The 16,822-nt window shown below is 50.5% G+C and overlaps 2 protein-coding genes across 2 annotated transcripts; both read right to left on the bottom strand.

Moving 5' to 3' along the window:
- Positions 1-1,739: 1,739 nt before the first annotated feature.
- HOXA7 (homeobox A7) lies at positions 1,740-5,162 on the bottom strand. Its single transcript, XM_042894846.1, has 2 exons — positions 4,657-5,162; positions 1,740-3,579 (listed from the first exon to the last, which is right to left on the bottom strand). Exons 1-2 carry the CDS (start codon positions 5,030-5,032, stop codon positions 3,296-3,298), a joined length of 660 nt encoding a protein of 219 aa, XP_042750780.1. The 5' UTR covers positions 5,033-5,162; the 3' UTR covers positions 1,740-3,295.
- A 5,707-nt stretch (positions 5,163-10,869) lies between these two features.
- Positions 10,870-13,693, bottom strand: HOXA9 (homeobox A9). Its single transcript, XM_042894845.1, has 2 exons — positions 13,150-13,693; positions 10,870-12,194 (listed from the first exon to the last, which is right to left on the bottom strand). The coding sequence occupies exons 1-2, from the start codon at positions 13,691-13,693 to the stop codon at positions 11,956-11,958; spliced, it is 783 nt and encodes a 260-aa protein (XP_042750779.1). The 3' UTR covers positions 10,870-11,955.
- Between the last annotated feature and the right edge of the window lie 3,129 nt (positions 13,694-16,822).

The following is a 16,822-nucleotide window of genomic DNA, read 5'->3' as shown; positions in this document are numbered from 1 at the left end:
CCGTGTCGGCAAAAAATAATAATAATAACAGTAATCCTCCCAGACTGATGCTGTAAACCTGAATTCTTGGAAAATATTCGGAATGCCATAGCGACCCCCTGGCAAACGCCAACAGAAATAAACTTGGTGAAAAATCCACGCTTCCCGAATAAATAATAGCAAATCGGCGTTTTATTCAGCATCTCCGCATGCACAGGTTAAACCGAAAGGAGCCGAGCTGCGACCGCGTCTATTTCTGGCCGCTCACATTCCCATTCGCTTTAATTGCACACGTCTAATATCTCCCCGTATTAAAGCATGTTTCCCTGCTTACGGCAGTGTCATATACATTTCTCACCTTTTAGGTTCTGGCTCACAGGAGCCCCTGCGACTTTGACAGCTGTCGCTTTGGCTGCACAGGAGACGAATCGCCCTCCTTTTGGTGCCAGAAGAAGCAGGAAATTAGCCAGGTTGCAAGTTGAAAATCTGCCACGCCAGTGCTTTGAATCCAATATGCCACACCTTCCAGCGGGGGAACTGGAAATTGCCATCCCGGATCTGTGTTCTAGGCGGCTGCTTATGCCGAACCTCCGCACACTTTGTTCACTATTGCCTTACAAAGAGCAAATGAAATGGGGATTGAAAGCCAGAGAGATCCGAAGCAGGACAGAGCTCAGCAAAAGAATGCGGCTCTATTCTCGCAAGGGAAATTATAAAAAAGTTCATGTTCACGGTTACCATCCACATGACCGACAACGACCAATGGAAAAACCGAACAACTCATAAAGTTGTATTGCAAAGTTGTAAATTTTCATAAACAACAACGGATTTATGGCCTTTTCCTCATCACTAAGAAGAGGCAGGTCTTAGAGAGGCGCCATCTTACCACAGACGCAGCCCCGGAGTTTTTTTTTTTTTTTTTTTTTTTTTTTTTTTTTTTTTTTTTTTTTTTACCAGACCTGGAGTTCGCACTAATTTTATTAAAATTGCAATTAGTCCATCGGCGGGGACCGAGCGCGGCGGTGAAGGGGAACTTCAGCTCAGACGATGCTCCCGTTCTGCTCCGCGTTCGGCCGCTCGAATAAAGGCGCTTTTCGGGTTTAAAAAAAAAAATAATTTTTTTTGCTTTATTTTTTAATTTTTGATTCCCGATTTTTGATTTCTGACTTTTTTTTTTTTCTTTCGTCATTGAAAACACTTTCTCGCCTCGACGTCGCGTGCTACACAGCAGAATGGATCTCATTCCTAAAGCGGGGCTGTTTTTCCCCTCTTTTTAGCCCCATTCCCGTGCCCCCCGGCCCCGGAAAGCCGCCTGCCCGCAGCCGAGCGTTCACCTCGGGAAGTTTCGCCCCTCACTTTTTGCTCCTTCCTAAATCTGGTTTCCCTACGTGCCAATGGGGCTCTGCCACGGTCGCCTGGGCCGGGCTCGGGCTTTCTAGAGGAGCCCGAGGCACGGTGGAAGGAAGCCCGGCCATAAAGAAGCTTTCCGCTTTATTAATCAACCGCGCTGGAAGAAATAAATAAATTAATTTTAAAAAAGAGAGAGAGAGAGAGGAAAAAAAAAAAAAAAAAAAAGAACCACGAAGTCGAGATAGAGAAATTGACTGATCGCTGGCCATTCGTCACCTCGGATTATTTTATTCCTTTCGATCATGGGGGAAAAATAATAATAATAATGTTGTCGAAATTCTTTATTTGCGCGTGTGAATTATTTTTTATTCTCCCTTCGAACTGTTTTCCTAATAAAAATAAAAGCACAATGAATTGTCAACAAGCATCTTTATTTTCCGTGTGACATAAAACACATTTATCGTGGGGGATACTTGAACACGGGATCACTTCCAAAGAGAGTTCACAGACATTTTTTTTTTTCCACTTCCAATACTTACACGGCATATCCAAATGTTCACAACGAACACATCGAAACACATTGTGACATACAATTGTTTGAATAAACTTTAGCCAAACCTTCGAGACGGGTTTATACAGAGATATGAACGAAACGTCATGCGACAAAGTTTCCCAATTAATTACATACTTCCCAATTTATGACATGGTCTTACAAATGAGCTCCAAGACAAATATAAATGACAAAAAAAAAAAAAAAAAAAAAAAAATCGTTCAAATATACAGTATCTGCTATCTTAGGAAAATTCACGGTATTACATATTAACACGTTGGGATCATCAGGACAAACAGATATTTGAAAGGCGATTACATGGTCATTTAAATTCGCTTTGCCAAGAACACTTTCAGCTATATTGAGTAAGATCAACCCAGGATAAGGAAACGGCCTTGAGCAGAGGCAGCCTAAGGTAGAAGCCCACGGTAGATATTAAACCGCTTTGTACAATATTGGCGTGTGCGTTCTCTCCCTCACTCCAGAGAGTAAAGGTTTGCGGACAGAGATATATTGCAGCATATGGTTTTCATTAATAATTGCTTTGGAATAAATATATTATTTTAAATTTAAATATATTCAGCCTTTACGGTACCAAATTCTATACCAAAGCTATCGATGCGTGCTTTTCGAACGACTGCGTTTATGTTTCTAAAAGCGCTTTGCAATTCACATTAGTACGTTATCTTCTTCTGACTACTAAAATACAGCATACTTTCGAAGATAGGTAGGCGGAGCAAGATATATAGGTAGTCTGAAAAATAGGTAGTACGACTCATTGCTGTGGATTGTAGTGGTTTGTGGCACATCTTGTTTTTTCCCCCTCGCTTGCTATTTTACCTTTTATTAGTGTAGCTGTTAGTTATGGTACTTTCCTAACAATAATTAAAAGAAAAGATAAAGGAAAAAAAATAATACAAAAAAAAAGAAAAGTGCAGAGCTACTTATTCAAAATTAGGTAGTTTTCTTCAATACGAGCCTAATGCACTTTTCCCCTTACGACGTGATTGGGACTGTTTAGTCAGGTAGTTACTTTGGAAGGTCACGGTGTACTTTATGTGCGAGCAGCAGTCCTCCCACCGAAACGTCCCCAAGAGAAACCCACCCGAGCGTGGGTGAACGAAAACTCAAATGATTGTAGGATGCTCTCAGGATATGCTACCACGGGGCGGGTTTGGGGAGGACGGGAGAGGGGAGAGAGGGCTGGAAGTCCAACCCAAGAGACGTTTTCATGTTTGCAAACGCTCGCTTGCAAGACAGAACTAAAGGGAACTGATTAACTTTTTTTTTTTTCTTTTCTTTTTTAATAAAAACAGTGAGTGTCTCTTTTTTTTTCCTTTCTCTCTTTAAAGGGAGCTTTTACAGCTGTCACGTGTGTACGTTATTCTAAGAGATTGCTTCCTCGAATGGGACTCCCTAATCCTCCTCTTCTTCATCTTCTTCCACTTTCTCCACAGATGCTGCTGCTGACGTGGGCTCGTTGGGAGCCGGAGTGCTGGAGCTCTCCTCCTTGTGCTCCTTCTTCCACTTCATCCGCCGGTTCTGGAACCAGATCTTGATCTGCCGCTCCGTCAGGCAGAGGGCATGGGCGATCTCTATCCGCCGCCGCCGAGTCAGATAGCGATTGAAGTGGAATTCCTTCTCAAGCTCCAGGGTCTGGTAGCGGGTGTAGGTCTGGCGCCCTCGCTTCCTATCGGGACCTGAAGGCAGGCAGGCAGGCAGGCACACACGCCCAGCAGTTAGGCAGGAAGAGAAGAGGAAAGTTTTATCTTTTTTATTTCATCCTCTTTTTTTTTTTCCAACGTAAAAAACAAACACCAAAACAAAACCGGCCCAAGCGAGAGTGAATAATCCCCGGCGCCCCTTCCCCCCCCTCCCCCCCCTCACTCAACCCTCCCCCCCATACACACACACTTTGTCCTAACAAAGACATTTCAGCGACACGACCTGTCCTGCTCGGGCAAAGCAAAAATTAAGTTGCTCGAGACATAGAAAAAGTGGAGAGAAAGCATTCAGGAGAGGAGGTGGAGGAGGAAATTGCTTTTGGGAGGAGGAACTTTCCCCCGGGCGATATATTTCCCTAAAACCTTCCAGGCTTTTGCGTTTCGCAAGGGGAAATAAAAATCTGGAAGGCCGGGCCGTATTTATTTTATTTTAATGTCTGGGGCTCCCTGCACACACACACACACACACCCCGCTCCCCTACCCCGCCCGGATCGTAAACAATACCCCGCGTTCAGCCTCAGAAGCGAGCTCTCGCTTTTCACACACTCTCGCCCCCAGTCCCCCCCGGCTCCCTCCCCTCCCTCCGCTTTCCTGTTCAGTCCGTTTCTATAGATTCTTATCTCCGCGGAGGGGGCAGGGGGGGAACGCGGCTCGGCGCGGCCCGGCGGAGCCCCGGCACAGCCGATCCCGCTCCCGGGCTCCCCTTCCCCCCCCGGGCGGAGCTTTTCTGCCCTACTTCGGCGGAGGGCAATGGGGACGCTCACCCGAGGGGGCTCTGCGAGCACGCAGCCAATTCTCCGCATTTCTGCAGCAAAAAGCGCGAATAAACTCAATGCTAAAATTCCATAGCAAATGGAGTTAAATAAATTTACGAGGCTAGAACCCATTAATTGGGCAATAAAAAGTTTTATGATACTCATTTACATACAATGCCACGGGCTTTCTACGCAATGGCGCCTCGGCTATAATTAAAACCATCAAGGCTGTGCTGACAGTAATTTTGGCGACACGCTTTGCCTGGCTGCCACAGCTCCAGCCCCGCTCGCCCCTACCTGAAGACCTCATCCAGGGGTATATCCGGAAATTAGCCTCAGCCTGGTTGTGCAGGTTGCTTTCCTCCGCTTTCTCACAGCTGGGTTTGGTTAGGTCATTGCAGAGGACGGGAATGTTCTGATCAAAAGAGGAACAATGCAGGTTGTAGGCATCAGAGCCCAGGCTGTATCCGGAAGAGAACGGGCTTTGATATATGGTACTGTTCACATTGTACAAGCCGGGCATGGAGGAGGCGAAGGCACCCGCGCCTGGTCCATAGCCGCTTCTCTGGGAGTTGCTTGCAAAGGAGCAAGAAGTAGGCTCAGCATTTTGGAAAAGAGAAGCCCCCGCCGTATATTTGCTAAAAAGCGCATTCACATAATACGAAGAGCTCATAATTTTGACCTGTGATTTGTTGTCCGGCAGGCTTCAGTGTCGGTTTTACGAGGTAGCGTGATATATGATAACATTACACCCCCAGATTTACACCAAACCCCATTTTCTTTTGGACTGAGCTGCCTCCAGCACGTGACCGGTCATATGACGCCGCCCGCCAATCCCCGCCCGCCTCACAGGTGGTGCCGGCCGCGGCCCGCCGGTGCCCGGCCATGGACGGGGCCGCCGGGGCCGCCGCCGCCGCCCCGCGCCGTCGAGCCGCCGCCCCTCCGCCCCTCCGCCCCTCCGCCCCTCGACGGCACCGCCGCCTCCGCCGAGCGGGGGGGGGGAACCCGGGTCCCGCTCCGAGGAACCGCTCGGCGGCGACGGCGGAGGGAGGGGGGAAACGGGGGGGGGCGGGCACCATGTGGTCCTCGTTAGACGGGGCGGGGGGACGGGGAGGGGGGCCAAAGGGGAGAACGTTGAAAACAAAACAACTTGAAAGAAGTGAAAGCGCTTGTTATTGTTATTATTGTCCGTGCTGCAAGCACGCAGAGGGGTCACTGGTATGCGGGGAGGGGGTTTGGAGTGCACTCGGCTACGGGGCACAACTGACCCCGTCCCGCCACTGCGGTTCCCGGAGCCCGAACCTAGCATAGGGGTGCGCGGAGCCCTCAGCGAGTCGGCCCGGCCCTCCTCCCCGGGTAGAAAGGAAAATACCACCGCCCCCCGAATAAAGGCAGCGTACAACGTGCGGTTGAGGGAGCGTTCAACTTTCTGAGCGCCTTAAGCAAAAAGAAAACAATACGTTGCACTCAAGGAGCCGCCTGCAAATGTCTTCTGCCCTGAGCCTTATTTATTATTGTTATTATTTTTTTTTTTTCCCAGCACCCCTTTTACCTTTCCGTTGTACATACCTTACGGCCCCGTTCTTCTCAGCTCGAGGGGAACGCAGCCGGTTTTCTAAACCCCGGCTCCCCAACAATGCGAATGGCTCTGCATTGAGGATGCTGCACCGTGCCCTTCCTTTAAACGGATCGTAAAATGAGTTTCCTTCCCTCAGACAGGGAGTCCTGGTAAAGACAGCTTTTACTGCCTGCCTGTATTGCACATCATAAACTGGAAGGAGCACAATGGAATTGCCCCGGAAATTCTCCTTTCAATTATAGTTTGGTGCCCCGTGTACAAAGACTTTCTCACCACTTAAAATTGTTCTTGGCGATATCTCGCACGGACCCTAAACTTTCCGTTTTGTAAACGTGGAACACCCTCTTCCCCCCGCACACCTCCACGCTCGCCCTTGGGGAGCCTTTATGCGCGGTTATTGCAGCCCCATGAATACAGGTTTCTGACAGAAGCGAGTAAATTCTTAGAGCGAGGTCCCCGAGATATTGCAGCCTCAGAGCATGCAAATGTGGCGGCTGCTCCTAGAGATGTGCCAAGCGCCAGGCACGTGAAAACGCGGCTGATACTCGGAGGCGCGGGGGAGAATCTGGAGAAAAGGGCTCTGCTCGAGTTTATTCCGATTTTGGCAATATCACTGCGGTCGATGTGGGAACATTCCGGCAGAAGAGGCTGCCGGAGGGGAAGAAAGGCCCAAGAAGTTAAACGAACGCGAAGCAAACAAGACGACGACTCAGAAGATCAAAGAAGCTGAAGTAGATGACATTAGACCAATAAATTGCTCCTCTGGTGACAACATACCAAGACGCGAGGAGAAAGAAACGGCAAACATAGCCGATGTCTAGACTCTAATATTGATAACGTCGAAGCGAACGGCGGGGCTGGGCGCGTGTATTTCGGGTTCCGCGTGTCTGCAAAATAAGCGCTGCGATGCCGTTAGCTTTGCGAGGGTGTGTTGTGATCGCCGCCTTTTCTTTTATTTTGCTAGCAGCTTTTTATCTGCCAACCCACAAATAATAATAAAAACAACGTCAAAATGCCTCCCGCCAAACAAATCGTCGAAGCAGCTCCGAATTGGCCCCCACCGCCTTATGTGCGCGCCCACCCCCCGCGTATTCGTCCAACGCCGGCACGGCGCTGCTCGGAAATAGCTCCGAAATGTCTCATTCTGTCGCATGCAAACAACCTCGGACACAGCAGCCTGCAAAACGTATTCAAATGTGTATATATATGTCTATATATTACAGTCGAGGAAATAGCGAGCGAGCTGAGATTGCGAGGTTTCCGTCACCGCAATCTTCTCACACGCTTTAAAAATAATCCTCCAGGCGGCATTCACTGCATTTATTTTTTACGTGGGAGAACCGGGGGTGCCTCACTGTGCGTCCCGAGCTTTTCCGGGAAGTCAAAGGTAGCGATTAAACGGTGCTCAGAAGTTACGCGCGACCTGGGAGCACTGCCCGGTTATGGCTCATGTGCCGAGGGATCGCGATGTGCTTCGCACTAGAGAGGATTTTTGTTGTCTTAGAATCCCGTCGTAATTTATCCCCGATTATAATGGAGCGCGCTGTGCCACGTTATTACTTCTCATGACGACGCATAAACACTTCTTAATTTCGGTGCAGTTTTACTGCCCTCGGAAAAAAAAAGAAAACAAAAAAAAAAAAAGGAATTAATCATAACAAGTTTAACAACGCCTTTGTAGACAAACATTTGATAAGAAGGCTCTTATTAGAAAGCGGGGAGTGGCTGCTGCTCTCCATCCCTAGAAAGAATTAAATCTTTACAACGGGGTGGGGAAAAAATAGCACAGAGCGCGCATTCCTTTCCGATGCTGAATTTCGATGTTAAGATATTGGCTTTGATTTAAGGAAATGTAAATAAAACGCAGAGAAAGCGGTTCTGTTACACAGCGCTGTTCAGCTTTTTTTTTTTTTTTTTTCTTTCTCTTGTCTGACTCTAAGTTGAAAAATACAACGATCTTCTAGCAGAGCACATTTTGTGCTTCCTTCCCTCCCACTTCTGTTTTCTCTCCAATTACTTTCCCCCCTTTCTTTCGGCAACATGTGAACACGAGCTACCATTCCCCACTACTTCTCATTCCAAAGACCGAAAGCCAACGAAAGCAAAACGGAGAAAAATACGAAAACGAGAGGAGGAAATCAGAGTAGCGGGCCAGAAGAAGTTAGGAGTGACTTTGAGACGCGTCAAGTTTGCGGAGTACCCGACTGTTAGCATCTGTACGATGGAAGTACAGCGGGTCGCACGGAGTGGGAATTGCCGAGGACGCAGGCAGAGTTTTATTTGTACCAGAGACAGATGTTGGAAATTTCCCTTCTCCAGTAAATAATTTTCCAATTAAAGCTCTGCAGCGCTGCTTCTGCCGTCTTTGCCACGCTCTCCGAGGGCTGCCCGTGCCCACCGCATGCCCCGGGCAGGGCCGGCTGGAGCCGGGAGCACCCCGATTCGCCCTGCTCTGTCCCAGCGCTGCTGTCCCCGCATTTTCTGTGTATGTCATTCCTCACCGGGAAAACGGGAGGATTTGAGCGGGACGAGGGTTGGGGAAGGAGGGGACGGGCTCGCAGCTCTGTGCCGCGGCTTTGTCAGCTGACAGGGAGCGTGGTGGATGCTTTGAGAATAACAACGCGGGACGCGGTGAGGAGCGAGCTTTTGCTGCGGCCACACATTGATGCTACCCGCAGTGTGCCCTAATGGCTCAGTGAGCCGGGGATAAGGAGAAGGAAAGGAAAAAAATAAAAATAAAGAAGAAGAAGAAGAAATAGATTAAAAAAAAAAAAAAAAAAAAAAAAGAGAGAGAGAAAGAGAGAGAAAGAGCCAAAAATAGGTGGGGAAAAAAAAAAAAGAACTCGGCCTTTGTTGACGCGCAGCCCGTGGCTCCGGCCCGCGTTCTGCACCCACACCGTCGACATTTTAGGCGCTGGCGGGAGGTGACCGAGCGCTTGATGGCGGGCGGCTGCTCTTTCGCGGGCTCACAGCGCCACCTGCCGGCGAGCCGGCGCGCCGCCAGCCCGCCTCGCCCCGCGGAACTGCACCGCGCAGGCGGCCCCGCTCCGGCCGCGCCCCGCAGCTCCGCGTCCGCGTCCGCTCCTGGCCCAGCCCGGCCGGGGGGGGAGGCTCATAAAGGCTGTTATTTCCGCTCGCTCGCTTTATCTAAAACAGCCAGACAAAACAAATGAAAAGGCTTTTGTAGAAAATCTTAATTGTGGCTGGACAGTTGTAAACTCATTAAGGGCCGAATTCCAGACAGTTTGCAGACCCGTCATTTATTACACACTCTTAATGCTGATTCTTTGAAGTTGCCTCTGTCTGCAACAACAGAGGGCGTCCCAGCATCCCAAACACCGGCTCGGGGCTCAATTAGGGTTTTTTTGTGTGTGCACGCCAGAACGAGCTCCTTTCACTAATTAGAACTCATCAAATCTTACCCCGGATTTCTTTTATTATTATTATTATTTTTTTTTTTTCAAGGTGAAGCCGACAGCGTTTTCCCCCGCAGTTCTGCACATCTGTACGCTCCGTGCCGGCTCCCTACATTCTGCCTTTCGCCCTGCAGCGTTTTACACCCCATAAACGGTTACAGCAGTCATTTTCTTTTATTGCGCTGCACGGCTCTGAATTTTCCTAACAACAACTTCTGCCAAAGACCACGAGTGCGCTCCGTCTTATTTGGCTCTCGGTACACATCTGTGCGATGGATACGCGGTAGCGGAGCGGGCTCCGCTTCCACCCTGTCGGGGTGTCGGGGCGCGCAGAGCCGCCCTTGCGGAAATATGTCCGCCCCAACGCGGCTGCAGCGCAGCGCTCGCAGACTCCGCGATTTCTTTTGTTGCAGAGCCCGGTTTGGCTCGGGGCGGCGGGGGAGGGGTGGACGAGAGGGGGGGGGGCGCAGAAATCTCCCGCTCCGAAGAATTTCTTTTCTCCCTTCTGTTGTTGCTGTACAGGAATAATCGGATTTTGCCTCCCCTGCTCCAGCCCTGCTCTTTCCCTCGACTGAACCAGCGAGTAAAATTGACACCATAAATTCTACCATAATTGTCAGTAAAATTTTATCTCTCTCTGTCTCTCTATATACATACATAATCTGCGGCGCTAGTAAAATGCAGCGGGTTGTTTTTATTTGCCACGGGACATTTAAAAAAGGAAAAAAAAAAAATCCCCTACGCGGAGGCGAAGGGAGAAAGAAATGGGGGACGTTCTCAATACCATATTTTTGCACGGGCGATTATCTGCAGAAGGGGATTTAGAATGGGCTCGGAGCGCGGGTTCCTTCCCCAGCTCGCTGCAGCACGCCGAGCTCCGGGCGCGTTATCGAGGAGCAATGAAGCGGCCCGGTCTAAATGTCGCTGTCTGCACCGATTTATGTGACGGCCCGCTCCGAGGAGAGCTGCACGTTTCGGGTCGGTCCGCACCAACCCCCGCCCCGCCGTAGAAATGGAATAAAATCGCCTTAACGTGAGCGGGAGCCCCCGCTCCCCTTTGCAGGAGCTGCCGATCTCCATCGCTAAGCGCCGGCTTCCGAAGCGGTGTTCGGGAGGGGGGAGCTGGGCCTCACCCCCTCGGGGAACCAAAGGCATTCCGGACCCATTTAGAGCCAAAAACAGCCCAGTTTTTCCCGTGCTGGGGCTCTGCGTTTGCAGAAGAGCACACAAGAAGCCCCAGCTCGGCTTTCAGCCCCGCCACATCCGCTGGGGACTTCGGGTGGAACTCCTGCTTAAGAACCTTAAAACATCACGGAATAGAAAAGAATCAATATATTTTATTTGGCAAAAAGTTAAATATCATTTCAACACAACGATTTGGTCAGTAGGCCATGAGGTAACTATTTCAAAATAGACAGTGTACGTTCTGCATCAACATCACTTCCCGGATTTATTATTACTATGATTTTTTTTTTTTTTTTTCCATAAGCGATACAAATTTACAATAACCAAATGTAGGTTTTTATAGCGTATAATTTATTATCAATAAAATTAACCTTCATTACAACAACCATCAAATCATTCGATTAAAATTAAAACGTAAACCATAGGTAGTTACCCTTTCACATATACGTATAGCTCCGAAATCTGCTAACTGCTCACTGGTGCAAAAACAATATTAAGCTAGTCTGCTTAGTTACTTTTTCATATATAGATCATATATACAACTGACACAGACAGTACGATATATATATCAACTGTGCATACTAAAACGACTCGTTTCCATGTATTTTGAGAACCGCCATTCCCAGACATCCCGGACAAACTTTTTTTTTCTACTTTTGTGTGTGTGTTTAAATTGGGATATATATATATAATATATATTTTACAATCAAAGGTTAACTGTCTAATTATACAGAAAAGACTTAATACGCTACAGAGCTATACTCTATGCCATTTTTATAATAAACAACCTGAGTTCAAATTGAATTCTAGCTTACACAATTACATCCGGTACAGCACCCAAGCACATAAATTGAGTCACAAACATAATTACCACAATAAAACACAGTGTTCAAGTATTAGAGCAGAGATCTCTCTGCCGCGCAAAGAGCGAATAAAATTAACTACGTTGACTAAACTATACAGTCCGTAAATAGTTGTGCATTATGAAAAGGTAGTTTTTGCTCGTCGTTCTATTTTTTTTTTCCTTTTTCCTTCTTCTTTTTTTTTTTTTTTTTTCCTCTTTTTCTTAAGTGAAGAAACAGGTAGATTTATACAAGCTAGCTCAACAGCCGTTTCGTGCTAATGCCCCCTTTTTCTTTCCTATTAGAAAATGAAAAGTCTTACTGTACCTCTCCTGGCAACTGGCCTCTCCATGCTACTGTGACAAGCAAGGTACAATCGTAATCAGAATTTGCCTTGGAAAAACAATTGAGGCCTGGACCCAGACGCATTGCATGGCAGGGCTCGAGGGGAGGGTTTTGTTGGTGTTGTTTTTATTTTTTTTTGTTGTTGTTGTTTGCTTTTTTTTGTTTTTGTTTTACTTTATGCTTTTTTTTTTTTTTAATTATTTTTTTCCATTTAACCTGCGTATCTCCATCATTCATCCTTTGCTCGGTCTTTGTTGATTTTCTTCATTTTCATCCTCCTGTTCTGAAACCAGATTTTCACTTGTCTCTCGGTGAGGTTGAGGAGCCTGGCCACCTCGTACCTGCGGTCCCTGGTGAGATACATATTGAACAGAAACTCCTTCTCCAGTTCCAGCGTCTGGTGCTTGGTGTAAGGGCAGCGCTTTTTCCGGGTGGACCTCGCGTGGAGCCAGTTAGCAGCAGGGTTATCTGCGGGGGGAGCGAGAGGAGAAGTTGAGGCTCAGGGGGGTGTCTTGTGGGTGTGGGGGGGTCCTGGTGTCGGGGTGCCCCTCGTCTCCGCGGTGGGCACGGAGCACCCACATCCCCATTCACGGGAGGGGTCACGGAGACCCCTGAGCGGCAGAGCCACGCCGCCCCCGCCTCCCTTCGTTTTTTTTTTTAGTTGTTTCTAGGATGCAGTTTGAAAACACCCGTCCTCCTGCTCTCTGCTGGCTGCCTCCTTCCTTCCTGCCCTCCCCGCAGCCGCTCCGAGTGCCAGCCCGGCCGGAGCGGCAGCTCGTCTGAATTGGTTCTCTGTTAGAATTCACCCTTCTCCCGTGTCATCGCTGGCAGGACTCGGGGAGCTGACGAGCCGGCCCACGGCCGTCGTCATTACAGCCCCTGCAGCTCAGGGCCCTTATTTGCACGGCGTTATTAACAGGAGCAGCTCCGTTCCGCGGCCCCGCGGCGCCCAGCGCGGGCATTTCCGCCGGGAGGCGGAGGGGGAGGAGGGCACCGCGCAACGGCGAGGTTCCGGCTGCCGGCCCTGAGCTGCCCCCCCTCCCCCCCCCCCCCCCCCACGGCCCCGCAGCTCACATTCACATCCAATGCTTCTCGGGCACCCGCTCCGTGAGTGCTGCGGGAGGATGCGAGTATGTCCTGCGAAGTTGGCTGGGGTGGCCGGGGGAGGGGGGGCGGGGAGGGCGGGAGAGATGGGATTTTTTTTTTTCCAATTATTTTATTTTATTTTATTTTATTTCAAGTCGCAGCCGCACAGAGGGTTTTTGTTCTCTCCTCGGCCCGTAGAGCCGCAGCCGTCCCGGATCCCGGCAGAGCCCGCGAGGGGCAGCGCGGATCTCAGACCCCGGTGCCCGGTCAGCGCGGAGCCCCGCACCGCGCCTCCTCCTCCCCGGCCCCAAACGCGCCTCCCCGCAGCCCCACTTACTTGGATCAATGTGTGGTTTCTCTCCGTTTGCCTCACTTTCTCCATTGTTTTCAGAGAATGCGCCTTCGTGGCTTTGCTTATCCCTATCAACTGGAGGAGAACCACAAGCATAATCAGACAGAGACAAAGTGTGAGTGTCAAACGTGGTACAGTCACCCCTTCTGGCCGCCAGCGGTTCAGGTTTAATGCCGTAATGCCTGCTGGTAGGTAACCCGGGGAAGGACAAGGAGCCCGGCACAGGCTCGAGCCACGAACGCATGTACCTGCCGTCGGGCGGTGCCACGGGCGCCTGGTGGTGCGCGTAGGGGTGGTACACGGCGGGGACGCCGCTGGCGCCGGCGGGGTGCGCGGGGCTCCAGGGGGGGCCGAAGACGGGCGCCTTGGGCTGGAAGCTGCAGGGGGTCAGCTCGGGGTGCTCGGCCAGCGCCGGGCGCGGCGGCGGCCCCAGCGGCGCGGGGGCGTAGCGGGGGGCCGCCAGCTCGTCCCCCTCCGGCACCAGGAAGGAGTCCACGTAGTAGTTGCTGAGGGTCCCGGGGGCCGACATGGCGCGGCGCGGCGCGGGCGCCCGACCCGCCGCAATTCGGGGCTGCGGCTTTCACGTAACAACTTGGTGCTGGCGGAGAAGTAGAGTCAGTAATAAGTTGGGGGCAGCCCGGGCGCCCATTGGCTGCCCCGGTCACGTGGCGGGGGAGCAGAACAATAAAGTATAAATCAGTCCGCGGGCTATTAATGGGTCAGTGTTTTCCAGCCATCATTTTTATAGCGAGGCCATATGTTTTTATGCAAAGGGATATTTGAGTTATACGGCGGAGTTTGTTTTAATTGCGGCCAACTGAGATTAAAAGATCGGATTCCGCATTACGGCCCCCCCTTCCCTTTCTTTCTCTCCTCTTCCTCTCTTCGTCCCCCTCTCTCCTTTTTATTTTATTTTTTTTTTTCGTTTAAGCGGACTATTTTATACCGTAATTAATCATCCCATCAGTGAGTCGCGTTCCCTACGAAAAAAAAAAAAAAGGCACAAAAAAACCCACCAAACCCTTCTGGTCGGAGACCTTCACATAAAATTATACAACAATCGAAGCAATAAAAAGAAGCAAAATAGCAGTTGCGGCGTACTGTATTTAAATACATATTTATTATATTTCATAAGGAGTTATTGTTTCGGGAGCCACGGGGTTGTTATGAAGTCAGTAACTATGAGCGCGCTCATTTGCATCGCTGTGTTTCACAGCAGTAAAAATTTACGAGTGCTCGGAAAGGTTAAATTATACCATTGTGTTTCGTTTGGGAGCTCCCTGTAAATAATCCCGTTCCGTTCCGCGCTAAGCGGGACCGGCAACGAAAAGTCAAACCCGACGCATCCCACGGCCGGAGCCGCTCCGAAGGGCCTTAAGAGGACCCGGGCAGGACCGGGGCACGGGGATTCGGTCCCCTCGGGCCGGACTGAGCGCGGCAGTGACCGAAGCTCCCTCCTCGCCCGGCCCTGCCCTTGGACCCCCCCCGGCAGAGGGGCCGCCGGGAGCCGGGCAGCGGCGGGCAGCGGCGTCGCTGGCTCCGATTTATTCTTAACTATGCAGCCAAGCGGCGGGGGGGGTTGGGGGGGAGGAAGGGGAGAAAAAGCGCCGTGTGCCCGCTGCAGTAAGGCACCGCGCTCGGAGGGGAGGATGTAAAAGGGGCTCTCGCTTTCGGCCGCCCCGCGCCCCGCGGAACAGAGAGAAGTTATTGATTTGGCAACAGGACGCGCTCTGGAAACCGAGCGGAGGGTTACGGTCCTCCGCGGAAGGAGGGGAGGGAGAGGGGGGAAAGCAAGGCGCGGCCAGATCCAAGGCCAGTGTTAGGGATTAAACGGGGATGCGCTGCGCGCCCGCGCCGCCGCCGGTCCCCGTCCCTCCGGCGGACGCGCGGTGCTGCGGTGTGCGGGGGGAGCCCCGAAATCCCCGTAGGAGCCTCGGGGTGCTCGGGGTGTGCTGTGCTGAAAGCAGAGCCCCCTGAACGGAAGGGAAGGCCGAGTGAGAATTAAAATCACATGTAAATATCGTGCGTGCAAAAGTGTGGTTCTAATTAGTTTTACATGGCTGTGTGGGCCGCTTCTCTCCCTCTCTCTCCCCTCTCTGTTTCTCGCTTTTTCTTTTCATGTCCTCCCAACAGTTTAGTCAGAAATCGCGCGGAGATCCCATTTTAACGACGCTCTCTCCCCATTCAGGATTACAAAGGCCCATAATGAAACTATTATCCCCTATTAGAGTTAGAAAATTATAAAACACTTACGGGATCCCCGCAAACGGGGAGCCCGTTAGTTTCGAACAATTCAAAAAATGTACATAAAGGTCTCCTCCGCTATTTTTTGTGGCCGTTGTGTAGACGCGCCGTAATAGCGAAAAATAATTGTATTTCTTTCCTGGAAAGACGGAACTCGACGTCATTTATATTTATTATTAAGAGTCAGCTGTGGCGAAATGTGATTGTAGAACTTCCTTTTTCCATTCAGAAAAAAATAATCTTAGCTGCGGGAGTCCTGGATGTTTATTTGGAATTTGGGTTCTCAACTTGCGGCGGGTTTCAATTTTTTTGGTTCCTCACCAAAAATAATAGCAAATGAATAACAATAACAATAACGTTTAAAAGAACGCGTCTGCATTTTTATTTCCCTGTAAAATTCGGAACGCGTTCGCTGCCAACACCCGAGCGGCAGGAGAGGTTGTGCGGAAAGCGCGAGTTAAAATATGGCAAATAATTACAGGCGTTTTTCACGCGGTCACAGCGCTGCTGATAGCGCTCGAGCGCTCGCCTCCCTTTTCGACCTTTTAGGCTCAGTTTTCCCCAAAGTACGTTTTTCATACGAGCCACGAGAGCTCGTGGGAGGCTGCACCGGTTTCGTACCGTTTACCTTGCCGGTTACTGCGGGATTTGGGGCAGCAGATCCCGGGAAAGACCGACCGGCCATCCCACCGCGGTACGAAATCGGAATTTCCAGGCACGAGGCACCGTTCTCATGGCCGAATAAAACCCTTCCCGGCCTACATCCCGGCACAGCGAAACCCGCGGCGCTCCCATCCCTCTTGCTGAGGCAGGAAGCACGCCTCTGCGAGGGGCAGAGCTCCGCGGCCGCGGGCTTTGCGCGGATTTTGCGCTGGAATGCCGTCTCGCCTTTTCCTGCCGCTGTGAACGATTCGGACGGAACCCACCGGCGCGGAGCGGTGCTTTGGCACAGCGGGCGGAAAGAATGACTCAGAGTTTGGGGGAAGCGGTCCAAAAGCGGAGCGATGTGAATCCGAAGAGATATAAAGCACAGAGGAAAAGCTGTGCGTGAAGGCTACAGAGGCACGCACACACTGTAAATACACCGTCGGTATGTACACAGAACAGGGCAGCCCGACAGCAGCACGGTGCTCACAAGCAGACACGAGCAGTGCTGTCGGACTGCGGTGTACACATCTGCTCCTGGCCCGGCCGAGGCGTCTCCCGCGAAGATCCAGCTAGGGTAGGTCTGCCTCAAATCCGCTATCTAACCACTCTCCTTTTCTGCAGCCCCGTCTGGAGCTTCAGAAAAAAAAAAAAAGTTTTTCCTTCTCTTTAAGCAGAAATAATTGATCGGTCATTTAGGGGAAAAAAAAAAAAAAAAAAATGGGGGGGGGGGGGGGGGGAGGGTGAAGGAAAAAAAAAATAGAAAGCC

The sequence above is a fragment of the Lagopus leucura genome, unplaced genomic scaffold (genome assembly GCF_019238085.1).
Source record: "Lagopus leucura isolate 7727_CA_CO unplaced genomic scaffold, USGS_WTPT01 25-13_obj-0_obj, whole genome shotgun sequence".
Taxonomy (NCBI): domain Eukaryota; kingdom Metazoa; phylum Chordata; class Aves; order Galliformes; family Phasianidae; genus Lagopus; species Lagopus leucura.
Note: the sequence above shows the minus strand (reverse complement) of the source record. Positions and strands in the feature narration are given on the sequence as shown.

What these genes read in the sequence shown, in the direction of transcription:
- HOXA7 (XM_042894846.1), bottom strand. Translation starts at nt 5,032, where the DNA reads ATGAGCTCTTCGTATTATGTGAATGCGCTTTTTAGCAAATATACGGCG. An exon ending in CCCCTGGATGAGGTCTTCAG is followed by an intron (nt 3,580 to 4,656) that starts GTAGGGGCGAGC and finishes GCCTGCCTTCAG; the next exon opens with GTCCCGATAGGAAGCGAGGG.
- HOXA9 (XM_042894845.1), bottom strand. Translation starts at nt 13,693, where the DNA reads ATGTCGGCCCCCGGGACCCTCAGCAACTACTACGTGGACTCCTTCCTG. An exon ending in GAAACCACACATTGATCCAA is followed by an intron (nt 12,195 to 13,149) that starts GTAAGTGGGGCT and finishes CTCCCCCCGCAG; the next exon opens with ATAACCCTGCTGCTAACTGG.